The 18313-nt window shown below is 38.4% G+C and overlaps 1 protein-coding gene across 1 annotated transcript in view; it reads right to left on the bottom strand.

The window, feature by feature from the left end:
* CSMD1 (CUB and Sushi multiple domains 1) overlaps nucleotides 1–18313 on the bottom strand; it is a 1526452-nt gene that overhangs the window by 1218104 nt on the left and 290035 nt on the right. Inside the window, exon 2 of the mRNA XM_075202483.1 lies at nucleotides 5517–5733. Coding sequence (XP_075058584.1) covers nucleotides 5517–5733 — 217 coding nt within the window. The remainder of the gene's footprint in view (nucleotides 1–5516; nucleotides 5734–18313) is intronic.

Consider the following 18313-nt stretch of genomic DNA (forward strand, 5'->3'; position numbering starts at 1 on the left):
TAAAAGTAAGGCATTAGAGGATAATCTTTGCTCTGAATCACAAATGACACCAATCCCTGTGGAGAGTCCATCCACCAGTGGTATGTCTAATCATGAGCATTCTGTTAGTGTACCCATAAAGAGGGACCCTTTCAGCAGTTCTGCTGATGTGTGCCCGAACAGCCCGAGTGTAGCCGGTGATACAAGAATTGAGGATGCCACTTTGGAAATAGAAGAGGATGAGGGGGAGATTTATGGAGGCGACGAGGGCGCTAATCAGGATTTTGATGAGGATGAGGTTGTTTGTGTCAGTCCTGCACCAGTAGCAGCAGTTCTGGCATGTGACAAGAAAAAGGCCATTGTCATGCCAGGCCATAAAACCAAAAAATCCACTTCTTATGTGTGGAATTATTTCTTCCCCAATCCAGACAACAATTGTATAGCCATTTGTAGTGTATGTCAAGCCACAGTCAGTCGAGGGAGGGACCTTAACCATCTTGGAACCTCGTCTATGTTACGCCATTTGACGAGAGTGTTGGGAAAAGCTGAAAGTTCTTCCAAAAAAATTACAAGCACTCCATCAGCTAGGACCCTCCGCTCATCGACATCACGACTGCTACAAAATACACCCACCACACCATCCTCATTAATATCTTTAATAGAGCTTGGAGCTAGCCCTGCATCCCACTTATTAAGGCTGGATGACTCCATTATTGATTCCTCTGAAGAAAGCATTAGTCCCACTGCTGCTGCTGTTGCTGCTGCTGGGGGTGAATCGTCAGCCCAGAGGAAGGCCAAGAAAAAGAGCAGTCCTACATTTCAACAATTAACTGTTAAACAATCATTTGCTAGGGGAAGCAAATATGACAGCAGTCACTCAGTCGCCAAGCGAATCACAGACGCCATGGCTGCCATGCTAGTGTTAGATCTGTGTCCAATATCTACAATAAACGCAGCTGGTTTTTCACAGTTAATTGAGGTTTTGTGTCTGCGTTACAGAATTCCATCGCAAAACCATTTCTCCCGTAAAGCAATTCCACAACTATACCAAAAAGTGTGTAAAAATGTAGAGATTGCGCTGAAAAATGCCATTCTGCCCACTGTCCACTTAACCACAGATATGTGGAGAAGTGGAAGTGGTCAAACCAAAGACTATATGACTGTGACAGCCCACTGGGTTGGTCATTCACCTTCACCAGCAGGAACAGCAGCAGCATGTACACCACTACGTAACATTTGTCACAGGCAGGCCACTCTTTGTATTACCGGCTTCACTAACAGGCATACAGCTGACAATTTGTTACACAAACTAAGAGATGTGATTGATACATGGCTTATACCACTTGGACTCTCCCCAGGATATGTCATTTCTGATAACGCCAACAATATAGTGCGAGCATTACAGCTGGGTGATTTCCAGCACATTCCCTGTTTTGCTCACACCATCAACTTGGTGGTGACGAGCTTCCTATGAAATAACCGTGAGGTGCAGGAGATGCTTTCGGTGGCCCGTAAGATTTCAGGTCATTTCAGGCATTCAGCCATAGCATGTAAGAGTTTGCAGCAGCTCCAAGAGCAGTTTAACTTGCCCTGCCACCAACTTAAACAGGAGGTGGTAACTAGGTAGAATTTTACCCTGTACATGCTTTAGAGGATGGAGGAACAGCGCAAAGCCATTCAAGCGTATTGCACAAGCCATGACATTGGGGAAGGAGGGGGCATGTATTTCACTCTTGCACAGTGGGGAATCCTTTCAGTCCTGTGCAAGGTGCTGAAACCATTTTAAGTTGTGATGTGTGAAGTGAGTGCAGATTCTGCTAATTTTAGCCAAGTCATTCCTTTAATTAGACTATTGGAAAAGCAGCTTGAGAAAATGAAGGAGGAGATGAAATCAAGCAATTCCGCAAAGTATGTTGTCCTTGTCGATCAAGTACTTAATTCGCCTCACAATGATCCTCGAGTTATTAAGATCTTGAACACGGATCAGTACGTTTTGGCCACTGTGCTTGATCCAAGGTTTAAGACCTACATTGAGTCTTTGCTTCAAAATGAACGTGACGTGAACTTTTGCAAGGAGCTATTGCTCAGCAAGTTGGCCGCTGAACTGGGCCTCGGCTTGACGAAGTGTCCTCCTTCACTTTCTCAAGCTGCTGCTGCTCATTAAAAATTAAATTTCCCAAAAAGAAGCAGGGAAGACGCAGGGGGCAGACCAGAACAATTTAACATCTGGGCTGGTTTGAAGGATTTTTCAAAAAAATGTGTGACCTTGTCCATAACTCCATCCAATACGAGTATAAACATGCAGAGGATGGTGGAGGATTATTTTCAAGAGGTAATTGATATTGAAATGTCAGACAGTCCCTTTCCTTACTGGGAGGAAAAGCAGGCCATTTGGAAACCCATGTACAAACTTGCTTTGCAATACCTAAGCTGCCCACCCTCCAGTGTGTACTCTGAACGAGTGTTCAGCACAGCCGGGAACCTAGTCAGTGATCGCCGTAGAAGGTTACTTCCCAAAAATGTGGAGAAAATGATATTTATAAAAATGAACTACATCTTTCACGAGGAAGGCCTTCACCATCAAAGACATTCAAGCACTGACTGTTCTCTAATGGCAGATTTAAGCGGCAATGAATTGATAGTCTGTGATGACGTACACACTGATGAGAGTGAGGATGAAGCTCCAGATGATGACGATAACATCTTTTTAAAACTTTCTATTTAAGTCTAGGGTGCAATCTACCCCCAAAGAGGAAAGGGACTTGGGGCATTTCCATATCATGTACCGTCTTGAAAGGCTGCTGTTTTGGCTATTTCTCATTATGGGTAGGGTGTCATACACACACTGAGCCCAAACTGCATTTGTCCATTTCAATTAATATTGTACAGTCTATAACGGCTGTTTTTTTTTATTTTCTACAAGTGGAGTGGGGCCTATAGAGACAGAAACCAAACTGCCTTTGTCCATTTCTTTACATATTTAACTATAAGTGTCGGGTGTAATATACATCCAAAGACGATGGCTGCATTGCCAATATTCATAGATGGAGAGAAAGACCATCTGGTTTGTGTGTAGAATTGATGAAGGCCTAGCAGGAATTAAACTGTTTTTTGGATAATTTATTAGCTTTACAATTACATTACTTATCCAAGAAACAGGTGGAGCACTAAATTTGGTTATTTTATGCCAAAAAACATTGATTTTCCAACAAAATAGCAAAACGAAACCAAAACCAACACACGACGGTAATCCAGATCCAAAACCAAAAACAAAACCAAAACACGGAGGGTCTGTGAGCATCTCTAAATACAACACATTTTAAATAAAGCAATATCGTGTGTGCTGTTTTCTTGAACAGATAAAGTTACTATATAACTATTGGTCCTGTGAATTTAAGGGAAATAAGAATTATATTTCTTAGGTTATATTAGATTTACTTTTGTGAGGAGTTGGGTGGCGGTAATAGTAATAAGCAACGTTATTAAATGGTCATCCATTCATTTGCCAGACTATTAGGGAGATTAGAACCACAGATACCCAAAAATACCCCCCTTTAACAAAACCCCTAAATAAATTGTGATTTTGTCACATATGATTATGCATCTAGACAGTTTCTTCTCATTTTATAGGTATGGGAAATTATGGTACCTTTAAATGAGTGCTAAGGTGTATTCAAAAAGGAAGAAACTGACATATGGCTAATTGAGCAAGCGCGGAAATCTAAAAGATGAAAATGAAATTGATTATTTTAAATCCTCCTCATTACTAAGATCACCATTTACTGATGGTCAGTAAAACTTAATTCAAAATGTTGGTTGTCAGTAACAAAAAGATCAACATATTACGCTCTTCTGAAACATATGACATGAACAATGGTTTGCATAGGCTTATGATGCCATATTTATAATTAATAACCTCCTTTGTTCTCTAGCTGCAGTCACTTTCACTGGATGTTATACTTTAGATACAAAGGCAGGAACAGGGGGGCATTACAATTGTCTGAAAGTGCCCATTAGACCATCCCCTCTCATCTAAAATATTAAGAAAACTGTTGCAATGCTGCTGTTTACATTACTTAAACTGACTCTATTCCACTATTTCAGTGCTCCATTGTTTGTTATATATACTGCGTGTAAAATGTGTAGAGTATGTATATACATAGAATATTAATATTTGGGTGAAATGCAAACTTGGAATATCTTTTGTCAATTTCCTTTACTTGCTCTTTAAATATATCAGTAAAAAATAACCCTGATTTAAGGCTTTTAAAGCAATGTGGGCTTGAAGGTTGAGAAGGCCACAACACCACTCTAAATGCCAAGTTTGCAGATAAGTGCTCTGGGAAACATGGCCACATAAGAGCACTACCTTATCTATGTCCGTATTGAATTGAACACAGAAAACAGTGTTTTCAATTGCTAGAAAGACCAACCACACCGTGATATGGATAAAAGTCAGTAACTGTGGTTCTCACATTCTCCTGGAAACATTATGCAGACTCTGTCTAGGTATAGGTGTAATATTAGATGTCAATTTAAACTTAAATAAAAAATATTTTATCATTCCTATTGTAGGAATCAAATATAAAAAAAAAAGCCTGAATTACTATAGAACACTAACAGGAAAATTGAGTTATTTACCTAGTCCAAAGAGAGAAAATATAACAAATCACTTTTCTTTGCTGACTTTATAACATATCTTTCTTATATTCAATAGTAGTATCTATTCCAATGATACTTTTCAGCAATTTTGGAAGACATATGGCACAAATACTGTGCAACAAACCACTGCAAAGCAAAGGTGCTTATCAAATTTTGTGCTGTTGCGTCTGCTCTCTGGAAAGCTTTGGGACTGTAGTCTGTCACATTTGTGTATTACGTAACATACATAGAGTTATTTGTGCCATACTACAAACCAGGCACATCTTATGTATGTAAGATGTGCAAATAGTACAGTGTGGTAAATAGTGATTAAGCACCCAGAGCACCCTCTGAGCTGGAATTAAAAAGATATTTTGCATTGTGTAAAACTTATGGTCCAAAATGCAAAAAAGGTTAATTCAATATCCGACAATGGAACCAATGAAATCCTTTGCACTGCTTTTGGTGCACACTTCTATCTAGTTTACAAATAAATAAAATGTCTATATCAGCCAATCATCCAAAGCCAAATGTAGTGCACCTTCTCAAAAACCACCGTGACGCATCAAGTACAGAGTATAGGTTCCATCACATTATGTTGCAGTAGTGAAAGGGTTTTGCCACAATACTTGGATATGTAATTACTAAAGGATTTGACACCAATTGAGCACCAGAAATTAAAAGGGGAGGATGGATGTTTTAATGCAGGAGCAGGAAGGACATGATTGGCTAGCCATAGCTATGGCCAATCTTAATCTACAATGCCCCTTTTGTCAGAACAGCCCTTTAGAATTTTCCCATGGCCCAATTGCAGTCAAAGCCAGCAATTAGCCATTACACAAGAAATTACAGAAATCCCTTAAAAGTTTCATTAAAAATAAATAAAGATGTCCTACCTGACTTTTAAATTTCCTTGTTGAGTTTGTCCATCGTAAACTGATAAAATATCAAAATCTTCCTCCAGGGCAAAGATGTGAAATGACAGTTGAATCCTGTTTCTCTCTCCAGTGATTATTATCCAAGTACAGTTAGCATAGTTTGGATACCCATGTGGAAACCCAGGACTTTCGATTGTACCGTTTGGACCCTGTACTAAACCTCCACAATTTTGTCCTGTAAAAACAAAAATATGTTATATTAAATGTAAATTAAAATACAAGGATATACACATAGAACTGATGCCAGAGGTCTGATAAATAACACAATATTTTATTATGGTATGTCTTAGAAGCAAAAATTTATTTTGGCTATGTGTGTACTCAGTAAAAAAAAAATCTAGAGTGTTATATATGTAAACAAAATGCATGGAATTATAAAGCATTGATTAATTATTATTTTATCACTTTAGCTGGTTAGGCAAAAACAACTTAGGGAACACTACTATCATTTGTGAATGGGAAAGAGATGTATTTGAAGCCAATGAAACAATTTTCAGTGTAGAATGGAAAATAATTTCTGTTCCAAGAGATCTGTTTAATTTGTATTATTTTTTTTCTTGTAAGTGTTAATAAAAAAGATGAAAACATTTTGCTTTGTTACAATGCTAATTATCAAATGTAGCTCTGTGACCTGCAGATAAGGCCTAACACTAATCCATTCCGCGGCTGTCCAGTGTTGAACCCAGGACACTGATGCAAAACTCTGCCTGCTACACTGCAGTCCTGACCAGTCACAGTTAAAAGAGCCATCACAGTCAACAGCAAAGAGGTGGTGCAGCAGCTATACACCACACCCAAAAGTAAGAGGTTCAAGGTGCCAGTGAAGGAGAGTGATAATGTCAGTAACACAACTAGGGGTGTTGTGTTACTGCATGACAATGCCTATTCGTACACTGCTGCTCATACAATTGACACTCTCCAAAAACTTGGTTTTGAGGTGTTCAAGCATCCTCCCTATAGTCCTGATCTTTCCCCATAGGACTATCACCTGTTTGGTCCCCTGAAAGAAGCCCTAGGAGGACAAAGATTCACATCTGATGAAGAGGTGAAGACAGCGGTGCATTTGTGGCTCACAGCTCAGCCTAAAACATTTTTTTTAATTAGGGAATACCAAAGCTAGTTGACAGATAGACAAAGTGCACTGAAAAGCAAGGGGGATTATGGCAAAAATTATTGTATTTGTCTTTTCTGAAAGTTGAATAAAATTCTATCTCTAGGGGCTGGCTGGTCCCATATTGGGCTGCCTTGGACTGGGTTACTGAGCTACCTGCATATAGGCTGAGCTGAGTCTTGCCCCCCAGGTTAAAGTTTTTCAGCCAGCGAATGTACATCAGCGAATACAACATGAAGGACTATATAACATATTATTATGGTTCTGACATTGCAGCACAATTGTAGCCACACCCTCTAAGCCAACACTTTTTTCTTAAAACAAGCAACCAGTTTGAGCACATCACTCCCCATAAATTCATAGTCTGTTACCTATCACTATGCCAGTGATCCACATCACTCCTACACTTGATTTTTCAACCATCAGTATAAACGAGCAACACAAATTGATTGGAGAGCTGCACTTAAGCCAATCAGCCACATGCATTCTGACCTCCTCAGCAATCATTACCATCTTCGCTGCTGATGTGTGGGGTTTATCTTGAAGCTAACTACTCACAGTCTTTGTTAGCAAAGAAAAGCAAATGAAAGTGACATTTCTCTGACAGAGGTTTTGTTCTGCTATATGTTGCTGGTGGAAATGTATCTAAATCCTTAAACTGTAATTACACAGTGCATTGGCAAACAGGATGGGATAGGTATATCTATCAATAGACCTCACGTTTGGACATGACACTGGATAAAAGGAAAACACATTTTTATCTGTTATATATACTAATTCCTGCATTCCCTATCTCACTTCTCTGTAAATTATTGTTTAAGTTCTAGAATTGACTTTAACCCTTTTTGCTGCACCCAATACTACTTTATAAGGAAGCTTTGTATCAAAAATCAAACACAAAACTCATACATTTCATTATTATTATTGCTACAATTAGCAATTATTCATATAGTACCCAGACAATCTGCAGCACTTTAAAACTGTAAATAAACACATACAAAAAATGAGTATAACTATTGAAAAATAGGAACTTAATACTTGAGATTGAGTGCCGCATAAAGGTCCAGTCAAATCGTTATGGGAAAAATTGCTTAGTGGGGCTATTTGATCCAGTCACACAGCAGTGTTGAATTGGTGGAAGGAGGTTTTTTTTTTTTAGCTAAGAAAGTGAACCGTGTAGGCAGTGGTAATGGGCTAGTATAGCCTAAGGAGGTTAATAAGATGGCTCAGAAAATCAATAAGCTTATTATTATTATTATCGTTTATTTGTAAGGCACCACAAGGTTTCCGCAGCGCCGTACATGGTACAAACAGTAGACTGTACAGGGTAAGACAGTACAGAACAATAAACACAAAGTACCAGTACTTCAGAAACTCCAGGCAGGCAGATACAGTAGAGATGGAGCAGAAGAACAGGTATGGAGACAGGAGGGAAGATATGCCCTGCTCATACGAGCTTACATCCTAAGGGAGGGTAAACAGAATCAGGTACATAAGGGAGCCAGTGAAGCAACGGGGAGAGAGAAAGGGGGCAGGGGAGAACCAGAAGAGGTGAGAGGTTAAGTGGATGGTTGGTAGGCCTTAAGGAACAGGTGAGTTTTAAGAGCCCGGTTGAAGGAGCACGGATTGGGTGAGAGACGAATGGAGCGAGGGAGGTCGTTCCAGTGAAGGGGGGGCAGCACGGGAGAAGTCTTGTATTCTAGAGTGGGAAGAGGTGATCAGAGTGGAGGAGAGGCGGCGATCATTGGCCGAGCACAGGGAGCAGGCGGGAGTGTGAATGGTAGCTTACCTAAAGAGGTTAGTTTTCAAGTAACATTTGAAGTTTTGCAGGCTAGGGGAAAGTCTTGCTCTATGAGGGAGGGAATTTCACACAATGGGAGCAGACTGAGAGAAGTTCTATAACCAAGATTGGGAGCAAGTGATGAGTGAAGATGAGAGGCACATATGTTGAACAAAGCAGAAGTGTCAAGTTGGGAGACAAGAGAAGAGTTTTATGTTGGTGTAGTTTTGTTAATGACTTTGTATGTCTATAGACGTATTTTATATTGATTTGGTAAAATACAGGAAACTAATGTAGGGAATGACAGAGCAGAGCAGCAATAGAAAGATTTTGCCATTAAAATTAGTCTAACCACTGTATTCAAAATAGATTGTAGCGGTGAAAGTCTGGTTAGGGAAAGACCAGTAAGAAGGGTATTGCTATAGTGAATGCGGGGGAATTATGAGTGCATGAATTAAAATGTTTGCAGTGAGATATATGTATAATCTGGAAATGCTTTTTAGATGTGTAGCAGTATTTGGATACAGATTAGGAGAGGGGAACAAAGAACAGTTCAGAATCAAGGGTAATACATAAGCAGCAAACAGGTAAGTAGCTTCTGGTGAGGAAAGTCTCAAACAAATCAGACTTTTCATATGCATGCATGTCTAAAATAGCAATGGATATGTAATAAATGTCTTTAATTTGAAGATCTCCAGCAAAATTTATTTTACTGCTGTTTACAATTAGCAGAAGGTTATTTGGGGAATTCAAGTTAAGTAGTTGACTTAAGCTCTGCAGCACTTTGCACTCCATGAGACACAGATAAGAATGAATAAATGCTTTGTTATGAAAATAAGCAAGAGAATTAAAGTTGATAACTATTTACTGTGCATACATCTAGAAATACCAGTGGTGTAAATGCATATTTGAATAAAAATGTTTTATGTTTACCTTTGTCATTTCATGTTATATGTTTCAGAAAAACTGAAACGTACTAAGAATGATTAAATTGTAATCGTATATTAGCAGTGTTTTAAAGGAGGACTCAACATTTTTAAAAAGCATGTCTGGGTCAAAAGCTATACCCTGCTCCGGTTGTAGTCATGTTAGCGATGCTTATGAGTACAACAACATGTACACTGACAAAACAATTCTGATTACAAGAATGCCGATAAGTAGCAAGTGCAGACTAACCGTAATTAAGATACAGTACATGCCCGACACACCTCCTATAGATTCCAATTGCAGTAAATGTCGGCAGGTGTAATTTACGTCACTAACTATGGCGACACTAATATTTCTGGATTTAATGCAATGCCAGGACCCTTCGCCTCTATAATCTAAGGGTTAGGACTATGATTAGGGTTAGGGTTAGTCATGCATTGCAGCTTTAAATCCGTAAATCTGTCACTATGTTAAATTACGTAAATTACAACTGCCGGCATTTACTTTAATCAGAAGACAAACATTATTCATTTCAGTGTGTTTAATGTTTATTTCAATTGAACTGTATTTTAAAGAATTTTTTATTTACTTATACTATATTGGTATAACAGGCAACAGCATTACCATTATCCTGGGACCACCAAGGTGGCAAAGTTGGCCCAAGAGGATACAGGGGAGTCAGAATGAACCCCTGCTATTTTTAACATGTGGTTTTTCATTAAGGGATTTGGGGGGGGGGGGTTCATGCTCTTTCTTAGCAGTTGTCCCTCCCACCCTGCACTCATCAAGATAGGAGTAACTTCCACTATGACAGGGAAACCTACACTTGTGGCTTTTCCTACCATATTGGGAACCAGTCCAGTCTTCCTGTAAATTTATTACCCTTTATCATACTTGTCTGCTTTGCAAATGGTGGATCTTTTGTTTCTCATTTAAAACACTACTTTTACATCAATTGTTTTTTCAATCTGTAAATAATTGTAGGTCCTTAGGTTAGTATTTAATAATTTTTAATATTTATTTTGTATTTTTTAATTTTTAATATATTCTTAATTTTAGTTTTCAAAGTGTTTTAAGGCCTACTTTTAATAAATATATGTTTGTATTAAGACATAAGAACAGCAAGGCTTTTATCTGATAGCCATGTGCGTGCTGCAACAGCGTTCTCTTTTATTTACCATTTACACTTGGGAACAGCCTACATCTGTTTGCAGCAACTTTTTCCTTGTAAATAAGACGACATTTGGTAACCTCACACAATAAGACAGTAGTAGGACAAAATTAATGTACAGATATATAGAGGGCTCATTTCAATTATATGTGTGTAACATGGCTATGTAAATAGATAAAGATATAAGATAGACTAATTTACCTTACATGAATGTATTCATGTCATAAGCATTTGAACAGTTAAAGTATAGTAGTCTATCTTGAATTGGTTTTGGTGTCGTTGCACATTTAACCCTGAAAATAAAGACTGCATATGTTTGTGTACAAAAATGTTTGCGTTTGTGGAGAAAACATAGGAACACAAAATTATAAGGAAGATAGTTTGCTATTTTCTAGGTATTTTGTAGCTGTTTGAGGGGGGGGGGGGGGGTTGAGAAGGACTTTTTTAAGCAATGCATTTGTCCCATGTGTTCATGAATTGTCACCCTTTCTGCATATGTTACCTTTTAGTCTTCCTCCATACATACTGTCTTTCTGAACTCTTCCAATACTTTTGATGTATGTGAATGTTTCTATCATATTACCTCTCTTTCTCACCTCTGAGATATACATTGTTTAGCTCTTGAAGTCTTTCCTGACAAGTTTTATTAGGCACAATTTTAATAGCATTTCTGTGATTTGGTTTTTATTTTATTGATGCTTTTTTGAAGACAGGACCTCCATCCAGAAATATACACAGTACTTGAAGTGAGGTCTTACCAGTGACCTGTAGGCTCTTCCCTCTTCCTACTACGAATATATTTTCCAATAAAACCAAATATTTGCCAGGCTTTTTCCACTGCTTGGTAATACTGCAAACTCTGCCCACCTGCGCCTCCTCCCCTTCCTCTCTCACAGCCCATGATTTTGCCTCCTATTTCAAAGACAAAATCATCATTTGACAAGATGTTTCCTATGCCAAATTCCACTTACTCACGTTTACCTACACTCCCCAATCCAACCTTAATTCATTCTCACCAGTAACTGAAGACGAAGTCTCTGTACTCATCTCACCCTGTTCCTTCAACCCTATCCCGTCCAAACTTCTCCACTCCCTCTCTTCCACTGCATGCACACCTTTATCTCAACTCTTCAACTGGTCTCTCTTCACTGGCACATTTCCATCCTCCTTTAAACATGTGCTCATTTCACCAATTCTAAAGCAGTCCTCTCTTGATTCAGTCTCTCTCTCCAATTACCGCCCTATTTCTCTTCTCCCCATTGCCTCCAAACTACTTGAGCAATTAGTGTACAAACGCCTGTCTCCCCTTCTCTCCTCTCATTCCATTCTTGACTCTGCAATCAGTGTTCTGCCCCAACACTCCACTGAAACTGCTCTTACAAAAGTGATCAATGATCTACTTACTGCAAAGGCTAAGATTCATTTCTCCATACTCATTCTCCTACTCCTCTCTGCTGTTTTTGACACTGTTGGTCATCCTTTTCTCCACTGAAACTGCTCTTACAAAAGTGATCAATGATCTACTTACTGCAAAGGCTAAGATTCATTTCTCCATACTCATTCTCCTACTCCTCTCTGCTGTTTTTGACACTGTTGGTCATCCTTTTCTCCGACGTACCCTTCACTTCATTGGCCTGAGTAACAGTTCTTTCCTGGTTCACTTCCTACATATCAAACCGCTCCTTTTGTGTTTCTACATCTGGCACATCCTCCACTCCACTCACATTACCTGTTGGGTTCTCTTCCCCTGACCTCTCTCCTTTCTCTACTATCTCATGTAAACAACTGTCCTTCTGCTATCTCCACATGGATGCCCCAATGCTACCTAAAGCTCAACATATCCAAAACAGAGTATATTATCTTCCCTCCTGCCAGAGTCACTAGCTCTCCTCAAATCTCCCTCACTATTAATAACACCACAATTTCCTTGGTCTCCAAAGCCCGCTGCTTTGGAGTCACAATTGACTATGCACATCTGCTTTATTCTTCACATCCAGACTCTCTCCCAGTCCTGTTGACTACACCTTAAAAACATTGCCATAATGCACCCTTTTCTTTCTCAACATGCTACCAAAACTCTTATCCATTCTCTAATCTTCCGTCTTGCCAATTGAAACCTCCTATCTGACAATCCTGACACCCATATATCCACACTTCAATACATCCTAAATGCTGCTGCAAGACTTCTCTTCCCCTCTTCCAGCTCTACATCTGCTGCACCACTTTCAAAATCCCCACACTGGCTCCATGTGTCCTCCAGAATCAAATTCACTCACCATTACCTACAAAGCCCTCAACAAGGCTAGTCCTGCATACATCTCAAATCTCATATCAAGCTATTCTCCCTCCCACTCTTAGATCTACCTCTGACCTGCACCATCTCATCTCTGGTAACCACCTCTCACTCCCGCCTACAAGACTTTTCCCATGCTGCTCCCCACTTATGGAATTCCCTACCATGCTCAATCAGACTTTCCCACAACCTTCAAATCTGTAGATGCTCTTTGAAAACCCATCTTTTTTTAGTGGTGACCTTATCCCAGATAACACTATTCAAACTACTGCACCCTCACAACTGTTCCAATCTCCACGCACATTTGCTCCTCTTGTTTCAGCTGTGCCCTCTTAGAATGTAAGCTCTCTAAGTAGCAGGCTTCTTCATAGCCTTTGTTTTCATGAGTGCGTTTATTTTGTCTACCTTGTATGTCTGTTTTATGTATGCACTATTTTCCCTACTGTATGGCACTGCAGAGCCCTGTGGTGCTTTACAAATCTACGATAATAATCCATGGCTTCAAATTATCTAAAGTAAAACAAGGCCCCAATTGTCGTCAGCCACATAACACCATTGTTCATTCTGGACTCTGCTTTAATATTTTTCAGGTTTCAGTATACCATTTTAGTATTACCGATGAATACATTAAATACAGGAATGATCTCTAAGGTACTCCACTGGTCACTAATAATTGCACCATTAACAATAATATCTCCGGTCTTTTAGCCAACCCTTTATCTATTCCACTATGTTTGCTTCAATTTCTGAATTCAATTATTGTGACATACTGTATGAAAAAAATAAAATTAAAATAAGCTATATACACTGACCCATCTATATGTATAACTTTAGCTACTGAGCCAAACAAATCCATGCTTCCTTTGAGCTTTAATTTGACAATAGTCATTCTTTTAAAAATAGTAATTTCCCTACTATTGATAGGAGTTTCACAGGTCTATATTTATCATATTGTTCCCCACTGTTTTTTTGTGGAAGCTACACATTCTATTCTCCAATTACCTAGAATTATACCTGTTAGCAGCATTTAGATAAGTTTGCTAATGGCACTGCAAGCACTACTTTCAGTTATTTTAATACTCTTATACTTTACTGATTGCCTCTACTGTAATTAATATATATCTGTCTACAGTATATTAGGGGATATATTTATCCTCTAGCTTTGATGACATAGAATATTTTTTTCTCTTTCTTTTCTTTAACACATTGTATTGTGTGTTTAGTCTCCTTTAGACTAGCTTTAAGATTTTTATCCTTATTTGATTGGGCATGTCTATATTTCTTACATGCACTTTCCTTAACATTAACACCTCTGGCTGCTGTAATCTGACCTTTCAGTCCCAGTTCTACAAATAGCGCTGATTTGAGCGCTGGATGTTCCACTGCTCTGTATACCTTAGGAGTCTGGATAACTCCACATTCTGTCTGTCATCACATGACCATTCAGGTCAAGTAAACTAACAACTGCCACTTCTCTGGAGAACCATCATTATCATCAACATTTTTTATATAGCACCAGCAAATTCCGTAGTGCTTTACAATTGGGAACAAACATTAATAAGACAATACTGGGTAATACATACAGACAGAGGCAAGAGATCCCTGCTCACAAGCTTACAATCTATAGGACAATGGGAGTTTGAAACACAAGGTATGTGCTACATCATATTGCACAATGGACCAACTAGAATGCGAAGGTAAAAGTATTGAGTGGGCTGTGTGTGTGGCAATATTGCTCAGAGGGTTGTTGTCTTGTGTTAGCTGTGTAGAAGGCGGTAATAGGGTAACCTAGGGAGATTAAGATGGTGGTCGAGGAAAATCATAAGCTTGTATGAAAAGGTGGGTTTTCAGAGAACGCTTGAAGGTTTGAAGACTAGAGGAAAGTCTTACTGTGCAAGGGAGGGAATTCCACAATGTGGGTGAAGCCCGAAAAAGTCCTGTAACCGAGAATGGGAGGATGTGATGAGAGTGGAAGAGAGACGTAGATCTTGTGCAGAACGGAGGTGTCGAGTTGGGAGATATTTTGAGATAAGTGAGGAAATGTATGTGCAATTTTGTTGACGGTCTTGTATGTTAGTAGAAGAATTTTATATTGGATTTGTTGAAATACAGGCAACCAATGTAGAGACTGACAGAGTGGCTCAGCAGAGGAAGAACGGTTTGCAAGGAAAATCAATCTAGCCGCTACGTGCAAAATAGATTGTAGGGGTTCAAGTCTGACTTTGGGAAGACCAGTAAGGAGGGAATTGCAATAGTCGATGAGGGAGATGATGAGTGCATGAATTTAGGTTTTTGCAGTGTCTTGTGTGAGATATGTGTGTATTCTGGAAATGTTTTTTTAGATGTATGTAACATGATTTAGATATAGAGTTGATGTAGGGAATAAACGATAGTTGTGAGTCAAGGATTACACCTAGGCAGCGAGCTTGCGGGGGGACATTTATGGTCATGTTATCAATAGAAATAGAAATGTCAAACAGGAAGCTACTGTTATTGGATGGAAATATTATTAATTCAGTTTTTGAGAGATTGAGTTGGCGAGAAGACATCCACGATGAAATGGCAGAAAGACAGTCAGTAACGCGAGACAACACAGATGGTGAAAGATCAGGAGAGGATAGATAGATTTGTGTATCATCCGCATAGAGATGATACTGGAACCATATTGACTTTCTCTTTTTTTTTGTTTTTTTCTAATAAATCTTGCACAAAGTGTTTAGTTTATTCCACCTATAAATTTCCACCCATTCATATGAGCGATTCCTCCTTTGACTAGTCAGTCTTTCTAAAATAAGAAACCTCTGTTTTGGTGTGATTCTGCTATATTATTGTTGTTTTTAAACCACACTGACTAACGGTCACTAGACACAAGCTTTTCTCCCACACAAGACACATGATATTGACACTATGGCCCTGATTCTTTAACAAATGCAAAATGAATGTAATGTGCGTTTTAAAAAACAAAATAAAAAAAACACGTACAATTGTCATACATATGTCCGTATTCAGCAAGGAGCAGATATAAAGATATGTCTGTTGATGAATATGGATTAGGTCCACTCCGCTTTAACAGATAATACACTGCAGGATACGTTTAATACATGTAAAATATAAAGAAACAAAAGAGCGCACAGAAAAAGAAAAACAATTATCACCTGTTAATATAGTTATTAATGACAAACCATTTAGAAATATTTTTCCCATAAAATACATATTTTAGGATGTTATGAATGTCTATTGCACATAAAATGCATTTTTTACGATTGCTGCTGATTTCAACCACATGTTCTAGCTTGCATGCACGATCGTCATTACAAGTAATTAGCACTTACACCAGAACTATAGCTGGTGCGAGTGATATGGCAGAAAGCTTGAATTGGATGCTGCTGCGTGCGCTCAAGCTTGGCACCCCCTTACAGTACATTGACTACGTGCATACACCCAGTCCCCTCCCCGTACCACCAATGAATTTGTAAGCTGTAGTAAAGGTCCTTTGCACTCGAAGATCGATTGGGTCAGATTCTCGGCATGAGCACTTCAACTTTACGCGAAATACAGCACACATCAGCATTTATGTTCCTTGAGGATTCAGGCCCCATGACTATTTGTGAGAGATGACTATAAGTTTGCTTCCTTGTGTGTTGATTCCACATCAGGCATACTGACATTTCTCATAATTAGCACCTTAAATTTCATCAACATTTCAGAAATTTTAATAACTATTAATAAACTATATCTTTCTTCATCCGGTTCTGGTTGTCTATACATTATACCTAATAGAAAAACATCTTACATCTGTTTACCCAACTTCTCTCAACCCTTTCTGTAGCGTTCTGTGTTAAAGTTTTTTAGAGCTACCAGTTTACATAGAACACAAGTCCAACTCTGATTATTTCAGAAAACTTAAATCTTCTCTGGATGTAAAAATTGATATTTAAGCAATTATATTTTCTACAGATTCAAAAAAGTGATATAATAAAATCTAGTTTTCTCATCCTAAGCTGTGTAAGGGATCACATTTATGTCAACTACAGACAATATCTATAATAAAATTAAGCAAAAAGGTCCATTAAGATGCATTTTAACTTTTACAATTCTGAAGCTAAGCTATAGTGTAAGTTATTGTAACACTAAACTTTAGGTGGTAGATTTAACTTTGGTTTGTCCTCAGTATTGTAATGATAGATTAGTCAGTTTTATAAGAGTCTGAACAAAATGTGATTATTAATTTGTGACATACTTAAAACTCCAAAGATTTCTTCCCTGACCAACATCACACAATCCATGTCATACACCACAATTCCAATGTCATGACATTAATTTCCTACCTCTTAAAGTGCTAGAAAAACTATAACACAATACAATACTACTTAGTAAATAGCAGACATTTACAGTGAAAAACAGATGTTTACTGAAAGTTACTGATAATTTACCTCACTGAACTCTTAACAGGGTAATAAAAAGGTGTTGATAGTCCATCCATCTATAACAGAGCACCTTTCATTGAACATTTAAGGTAAGGCCTCCTATGAATCTTCCTTTCATGCAGCAAAGTACTTTAACCTTTTGTTCCTAGGGAACACAGTGATTTGTTTGAAACTATTTTTACAAAATGAATCTGTGCTTTTAGGCTCATAACAAAGCTGTCAATAAAAAAAAAAAGATAATTTTTTGCCTTAGGTAATTATGAGCCGAAATGCCTGAACCAGCGCCAAACTGTCTCAAATCAGTTTGTCGAATTGGTATAAAAATGTAAACTGCACCAGAATTTCTCAAAATTTAGGTTGATTAAATATAAACAACGAGTTTGATTTGAGCAAGTTAAACAGGTTCAACCCTGGTCAAGCTGGTTAAACCATGTCCATACATGTTTGACCATATTTCAAACACATGTGCAAATTTGGTTGAATTTCAAACTGGTGTGAAATTTTTGAGCATCTCTGTTTTTGAGCTATTTCCAGGCTCCCTGTGAAACATTGTGATATGTCTAAAGTAATCCTTGCTACAGATTTTAAGTATAGTCATCTATGGACATACATATATGTTAGACCTAATACAATAGTCGTCTTCTGATTTTTAGCAATCAACATCATTTAAAAATCATCATGAAAGCAGTAAAATAATCATCATCACCATTTATTTATATAGCGCCACTAATTCTGCAGCGCTGTACAGAGAACTCACATCAGTCCCTGCCCCATTGGGGCTTACAGTCTAAATTCCCTAACACACACACACAGACGCACAGACTAGGGTCAATTTGTTAGCAGCTAATTAACCTACCAGAATGTTTTTGGCATGTGGGAGTAAACCAGAGCACCCGAAAGAAACCCACACAAACACAGGGAGAACATACAAACTCCTCACAGATGAGGCCATGGTCGGGAATTGAACTCATGTCCCCAGTGCTGTAAGGCATAAGTGGTAACTACTTAGCCATACTACTAGTCTGTTTTAGTATAGGACAATGTAT

This window comes from Mixophyes fleayi, chromosome 3, assembly GCF_038048845.1.
Source record: "Mixophyes fleayi isolate aMixFle1 chromosome 3, aMixFle1.hap1, whole genome shotgun sequence".
NCBI classification, from domain to species: Eukaryota; Metazoa; Chordata; class Amphibia; order Anura; family Limnodynastidae; genus Mixophyes; species Mixophyes fleayi.